The sequence below is a fragment of the Chelmon rostratus genome, chromosome 10, assembly GCF_017976325.1.
Source record: "Chelmon rostratus isolate fCheRos1 chromosome 10, fCheRos1.pri, whole genome shotgun sequence".
NCBI lineage: Eukaryota > Metazoa > Chordata > Actinopteri > Chaetodontiformes > Chaetodontidae > Chelmon > Chelmon rostratus.
Window position 1 is genome coordinate 24,756,318 of NC_055667.1, and position 7,553 is coordinate 24,763,870.

At 42.7% G+C, this 7,553-nt stretch overlaps 1 protein-coding gene across 2 annotated transcripts in view; it reads right to left on the reverse strand.

The window, feature by feature from the left end:
• The window catches only part of LOC121612595 (teashirt homolog 2), a 40,034-nt gene extending 32,756 nt beyond the window's left edge, over nucleotides 1–7,278 (reverse strand). The window contains exons 1-2 of one of the 2 annotated variants that reach the window (XM_041945592.1): nucleotides 7,042–7,278; nucleotides 6,804–6,893 (exon numbers count right to left, since the gene is read on the reverse strand). In XM_041945592.1, the coding sequence (XP_041801526.1) occupies nucleotides 6,804–6,843 (40 nt within the window). In that variant the 5' untranslated portion in view covers nucleotides 6,844–6,893; nucleotides 7,042–7,278. Of the gene's footprint in view, nucleotides 1–6,803 lie in introns of both variants that reach the window. The other variant, XM_041945591.1, reaches the window with a different exon arrangement.
• Between the last annotated feature and the right edge of the window lie 275 nt (nucleotides 7,279–7,553).

Sequence of the window (7,553 nt, forward strand, 5' to 3'; positions counted from 1 at the left end):
CCTGGACGAGATCCTGCTCTGGCCGGCGCGTGCATTTGTTTTGGAAGACGCCACTATCAGCCGTAACCACAAAATATGTAAAAAAAATAAAATTCTCTGAAGAAAAACCTCCTGCTGCCTCCTTTTAACTGGCTAACGAACGACTCGCTGTGAAACTGAGAAAATGTAAACACGGGCTCTTCTGGCCTGCGTGCCGAGAACTGTTTGGTCCGATTTTGCGGCGGTGCTGGTTACATTCATTAAGAATAAATACATAGAAATAGCAAATCTTCTCGCTGATGGTCTCGTTTGCTTATACAGAGGCATCAGTATTAAGCTGAGACTGTTTCACAACCAATTAAAAACTCCTTGTAGCTGCTTTAAAACAAACAAGAGCTCGTTACAAATCAGCACATTCCTGATTGGCTGCAATAACAGATTTTCTTTTATTTCTGCTACAGTGTGACTGTGTGAAAGCCTCCGTCTGACCCGCGTACAGAGACAGAAGATCACAGGCCAGCGAGGTCAACGCAGCCGGTGAAACACTGACTTGATTCATCAAATTAGGTCCTATGTAATTGCGCTGCATGACGACTCATAAAGCATCCAGGCTATAAAGCTGTCAGGGAGCCATCAGCCTCGTGCTAAATGAAGTTACAAAAGGTGCAAGGTTCACAACTTCATACAGTGCCTGAGTAAAGTGTCCAGGAGCACTTCCTCTGGTCGTGACCTCGCAGCGTTCGTTCGCCGTGGCGACCGGGACACTGAGACTCTTCCACTTTGAGGTTTGCTCATAATCAAATGCTCGGTGAAGGTTGGTTTTTACATTAGTTCACTGATAAAGACAATCTTCCTTTGTTTAAGTCACATTTTGCCAGGACACTTTATTTTTATAGACAAAGATTTGACTCATCAGCTTTGTGGAGTAAATGAATATATTGACACAGCAGAGATTCTTTACCATTAGGATATAAAGACTGCAGCTACGAGCAGCAGAATATGTCCTCTATCACAGTGAATCTGCTGTCCGGGACAAAGTCTTAATAAACAAATTTACTAAATTCCAAATCTCCAGAAGACCTGAATGCACATTTAGCAGACTGACCTCTCAGAGACCTGCGGAGCGTGCAGTGTGAAGGCAGTTTACCTTTGTAATTGTTACAGATCACACCATTAGCACAATATTGTCATAGCTCCTGCTCCTGCAGTCAGTAGCAGCTGAGGGTTAATTTGCATAATAAATCTTAATTGAAGCTCATTAAGGATTTGATAAGAAGCAAATCAGGTACACCGCGGATAACTTAAGATTAATGTTTCCCCTGCTTTTTTGTCGCTCACATATCGAAGGGAAATGTCACGTTCACTCAAGGCATTTTGCGTCATTGTGAGGAATATTACATGACTTTTAAATTCAACTTCAACATGTGGACCAGGGGGAAAAAAAGGAAATTGTGGTCTTTCTCTTTGCAGTTTGCACACATTATTATCATCTTCTACGCCTCTGAAATCAGAGCAGAGCGATTTTTAAAACTGCAAGGGACCCTTTTTAAAAATACAACATGGAAACTTGAGTCAAAAGCATCTCAGGTTAGTTTAACCCGATCCGGCTGTGATTGTTTTTGAAGACCCTCTAACCATCTGGCCCACATGCGTGCCCTCTGACTGACTATGCATGTAGGTCAACAACTACAAGATGGATGTCCTCACTTAAAACTTCTGGACTCTGTGTGGAAAAAAAGAGACCGAAGATGATATAAATTACAAAGATATAAACTATGATGGGAATGTCTGTCATTACGATAACACAAAGCACATGAGGTGCAGTGCACTTGACCATAAAGCAAAAAAAATGCTACCATACCTCCTCTGTGTAATCAATACCAGGCCCACGGTGCTACTGTATTAACTGTAAGCTTGCCTTGCATTCTTATCCTCTAAATCCTCACAAATGAACAACCCAAGCTCTAAAGTCTGCTCCCCATATTTTCCTCTGTAAATCATTATATCTGCTGGGACCTGGACAAAATACCATAACATAATTTCTTTTGTATTTGGGATGTCTAGCAGAAATAATGAGTTTTAGCCTGCTTGCAATAAACTCTCCCAATATTCTAGTTATTGTCAGACTTAATGAGTAAAAAAAAAAAAAAAATCATAACAAGAAATAGTCTCTTTTCTGCAGTGATGATCACATGGAAACATTATCCACATGAATCACCCCAACGGCATATCAAATTGTGTCATTTGCCTGGAAACTAGTGCAGGTCTCAGAGGGAAGGCAAGGTGAATGAGCAGTTGCTGTAGAGAGGTGCAACACTGCACAGGCACTTGCTTTGAGACCAATCATAACAGGCTGTTTTTTCCACACAGGAGGGCGCAGAGCGGAGGAGAGAGATCACTGTGCTGGAGGGCACAGGAGTCTTGGTTCTTATCACCTAGACAGTGCACCACCCTGTCTGCCTCTCGCGCAAACAAAAGCCTTCGCAAACTATTAGCTATCTACACCTGTCACCTAACTGGCATGCGGGAGAAAATGCAGTGAGATCACACTAAAACCACCTGACTTTATATGTCTCTTTTTCCTCACTGTATTAAGAATATACAGCATGAAAACTAGCTGATGAGGAGAAAGTTATTAAAGGGTATCTCTATGGGGAACGCATTGCAAGTTAGAAAATTGCAAGCATTGCAACAAAGTGCAAGAATACGGTTTGGTGTGCTCATGAGCCAATGAAAATTTCAAGGCTGGATTTGATCAAAAAACATTTGCCTTGTTGACACCAATCGAGAGAGATACAGCGCGGAGAAAAACACAAAGATTTAATGCCCTCTAATGATGATATCACTTCATTTGCGGCAGAGTTTTGCACTTGGCTGAGTGAGGATGAGCTAAAAAAGCTGACAAAGTGACCCAACACTCTCACAAACTGCAGTATCCGGTATTAAGTGGAGCTTTTCACATTTAATTGTATGGATTCTGAGTTGTTGAATACGCTCGATTTCCTTTTTCAGGCTTGAAAAGTACATGAACAGGGGATCCACAGCAGCACGCGGTGCCACAATATTCAATTCAAGTATCAATATGATAAAAATGGCACGTTGGAGCTATTCGTACGGCATGATTTCCAAGACCAAGAAAGAGCTTTGCCTCATTGTTTTCATGTTTTCTTTGCTTTGGACTAGCAGTGAGATTATGTGCTCCACTTTGTACGTTTCAAAACCTTTAAAAAAGAAAAAGAAGGTCGAAACAGTCGTGTAATCTTTATAATATTGTTCCATTGGCCGTTCTCATAATTCAGTCGTTAACTAGATTACTCCGACAGTAAACCTGTAATGCGACAGCCAATGGGAACTCTGGTTTCCTGCAGTTCATCAAATCGTGGAGTAAGCGTGGAAAAATATGAGCTGCCATGCACGTGAAAAAATTATTCAAATCATCATCATCATCATCACCATCATCATCATCCTTATGCTGGCGTTATCAGAGATCAAATGTAGCCTGAGAAGAACACACAGATTTAAAGGAACCTCAGTTTCATTCCCTTTTTGATCTCAATTCATAACAATGGTTAAACAAATGTAAGCAAATCACAGGAAAAAAAAAAAGAAGTGTTGTTATAATGGCTGCAGACAAAAGAACAGTGTGGTGATACAGGAAAAAAAAAACAACCCAAGAGGGTGGTAATCTGGTATTAAAAAAATAAAATAAGACACCCTTGTATTTGCTGCCATTTTCCTCCCAGCTTTTGTCATTCAAAATGGACTTCCTTTTTCTACCTAAACTGGATAAACAACATCTGCCTTGATCGTAGGATGTTTTCTGAACAAACCACTTAGGAGGAATTTCTGCTAGCCAATTCCCACAAGCTGCTGTCAGTCACTAGCTGGCACTGCAACACTTAATGCCTTTGTCTGTTCTCCAATTTATCTTGTTACCAGCAAATTGGGCTAACGGTTTGAGGCACAGAGCTATTGTAAAAAAAAAAAAAAAAAAAAAAACAGCAAGAGGAATACTCCCACGGCCGCAAAATAACATATGGCTGCCTTCACTCAAAAATGCATCCCATGCACTTACAGGGCTTTAGGTTTACACCATATATAAACCTGATACACAAATTTCATCCTGGAATCTGCAGCCTGATAGCTCCCTGTCTTAGTGATGCTTTGCCAGTGATAAAGCAAAGGTTTAGTGCATCCCATCCTGGACCGGTGAGTAATTGGCATTTTAAATTACCATACAAACCATGTATGCAAAAGAAGTAAATCAGATACAACTGGCCTTTACTAGTGCGTCTGTGGTCTCACGTTTACAAATATGCCTATTAATAATACAATTCCCAGAGGAGATTGCAAGCACCCTGGATGCCGAATGTCCTCTGAATTGATGCTTGAGCTGGGAATGGTGTTTTCTTACAATTACTATTTCCACCAAGAGGGATACTGCATCTTTAAGAGCCCTAAAAAAAAATGAAACCTATTCCTTCGCATCTTCCATGCTCTTATTTCAATACTCCTCTCTCCTTGTTCCCCCTCCACACATCATTAAACATATTATTATAACATGACTGTCAGCCTGCGTCTCTCTTCGCTCCATTCTTGCTCTGCCAGGTAATCAATTTGTCGTCACTCTCTGTAACCCCAGTAAAGTCATCAAGTGAAATGAGTTACAGCTGCAAAGAGCCTTCAAGAATACAGGAGGAGAAAAAAAAAAAAAAAATGAACGCGAGAAAAATGACAACACAGCCCAGGAATATTCCACCGCTTGATAGCACATCCCAGGTCTTGAAGATGAAATATTAATGCACAATTTGTTTATCTGCAGGCCCACATCTCTCCAGTGCCGAGCTGTTAATTTTCTATCGGCACAGACAACGGATCAGTCAGTCATGAACTCTTCACAGCCATTACCGGGAGACATTTTGATTAAGTATTCCTAATGTAGTGGATAGGAAAGAATGAAAACACTCTGCCTGCCAACTTTTGATTGACCATTAAGCCACTGATGAATGTGCCTGTCAAAGAGGAGACAATTACCTCAACAATGAAGAAACTCTTCTGGAAGGCTTATTTCTCTATAGGGCTGACACATTTACCAGAGTACAGGCGAGGCAGCTGAGAGCGTGTAAAGGGATCACTTAGGCATCTTCTCAAAAGTTCTCTGAATAAAAACTGGGGGCATTGTTTTTAAGAAAAGGGGGCTTTCGGAGGCTGAAATGTGGGAAAAATATTTAGTGTGTGACTGTATGCCAACCAGTGCCTGTGTGTGTGTGTGTGTGTGTGTGTGTGTGCGTACATGTGTATGTGTAAACTGAGAGTGTGCCGGGCAGATAAGGGTCTCAGTATCTTAAGCGGGTATAAAGAGACGCTATTATTGGCAGAGAACAATCGCCATCTGGTTGCTACATCCGCAACCATAATAAAGACTGATAACTTCTCAACACGCCACAAGCAAGTAATTGCATCCTCACACGCTGAAATGCCATTGATCAAGCTAGTTTTAATCCACCAACTCCATCATAATGAGGCCGTCTCCGGGAACGTTAGCATTCAGACGGACTGAGAAAAGTGGCTGAGGCTGCAGAGGATAAGGTCAAGGGTAGTGCCGGTTCGGTGACCTTGTGAATTGGAAATTTTTCTTAAGGAGAAGTTGTGTGTTTTTTGGGGGAGAATATAAAAAGACGTAGTTCGTGGGAGGTTGAGGTGGTGCAGAGAGTCGGTGTCCAAAACGAGCCGAAAATCTTACAGGATGACATGGTGGAAAGACATAATAAGCAAAAACGTTCACACACACACACACACACACACACAAAACCAGTTTCCAACTGGCCTAAACTGCATGCGGGCCTCCTTCAGTGTGAGATTATTAATTCAACAAACGGTTAATGTGACACACAAACACTCGACTGCACATGAGCAGAGATGCACATTAAACATGGTGGATTTTTAAGTGAAATCTGTGTGTTCTGGAGGTGTGTGTGTGTGTGTGTGTGTGTGAGTGCGCGCGTCCTCCTCTCGCTGCCAGCAGCATGGATGGAGTACATTTGTGTGTGTGTGTGTGTGTGTGTGTGTAACCCATTCTCCATTTGTCCATAAGATTATGAAGAGTTCATACAGAGTTCATCTGCTACGGATACAGCGGCTCCACATCTTTCAAGCCCGTCTCTACACTTCATGCGGGTCAAATCAAACACAGTCAGGGAGGTTTTTTTTTTAACTGTGAGTAAAAAAACAAAACTTTCTGATCAATGACTGAATAAATGCCTCGTGACATGTTATCGGATTATAGAGGAAAACCTACAGAGCCTCTCTGAAACCCCAAAGAACTATTTTCTTTTGTGTTTGTGTTATTAGTCTTATTAACGTCCCCTGAGCTGCAGAAGCAGCTCGTGATGCTGTGACTCCCCGCTATTGTTTTAACATTTGACTTTTACAGCAGCACGGTGGCCAAACCGGGGTCCGAGGCCCCTGCTGGAGCCCATGAGAGGGACCCCGGTGTCATGAGAATTAGTTGAATTTCAGAATTATAAAATTAACTGTAAGCACAAAAGGGAAGTGTGTCCATATTCTCCACCACAGGACACACAGTTATATAACTCCAGCCTACTAAATCCTCACCAACTACAAAAACCTGCTCAGATGAGGCTCCTCGGGACAGTATCTGTAAATGCGGGGGTCTGATACGAATCTATTCGGGGGTCCCACATGATAAAAGTTTGAGGGGGGGGAATCCTGTTATAGACGAGCTATCCGCAGAATCACAACACAAAAAAATCCGTTAATATTAGACTCATATTAAACAGGTTTTTTGGGAGAAAATCGCTTACCCGCAGCCCGTTTGGGCGCCTGCTGTTTCCTCCGTGGCATTTTTTGGAGTCGCAGTTCAATACTGTGCCCAGGTGAAATCTGAATGCGGTCTACGATAGTCCATGCATAGAGAGAGAGAGAGGGAGTCTTTATCTGGGCTCTCGGAGTACTTCAGTCTCTCTCACTATAAAACAAAAATCCAGTTCGGAATCGTTTTCGGTGCAGGAAACAGATGTTAAATCGGGCTCGTTCTTTCACCTTCTTCTTCTTCTTCCTCCTCCTACGGGGGGCGAATCGTCTCCGTTCACCATCCGTTTTTGTCCATCAGTGCCACATACGTTGATCGACGCGTGTCAGTCAGTCCCGCGGGCAGTTTTCGGTGGATAATATGTGCAGGGAATGCGCGTAAAAAGCGTTTGGTAATGGTATTACGCACGGTGCAGGCGAGGGGGAGAGGCGATGCCAGCAGACATCGATCCATAGAACAAACTGAACATTAAAAACTCCTCCCTCCTCGCCTGGACTTGATGATGGCAGCGAGACATTTGTTACACTAGATAACCATGAGTTTATTAAAGGAACAGAGGCCAGGGAAAAGAGAGTGGAGCCGAGGCTGGGAGCTGCTGGGCTGCTTCTATCGCTCCGTGCTCGCCGCCTTTTCATGCAGCTTTTTTTCGGCTTTTAGATGCTTTCCTGCAGCTTCCGCTTTGCTCGCTCAATGACAAGACAAAGTTTGTGAGATTTCCAGCAGATACGACTGATCCGCTGCG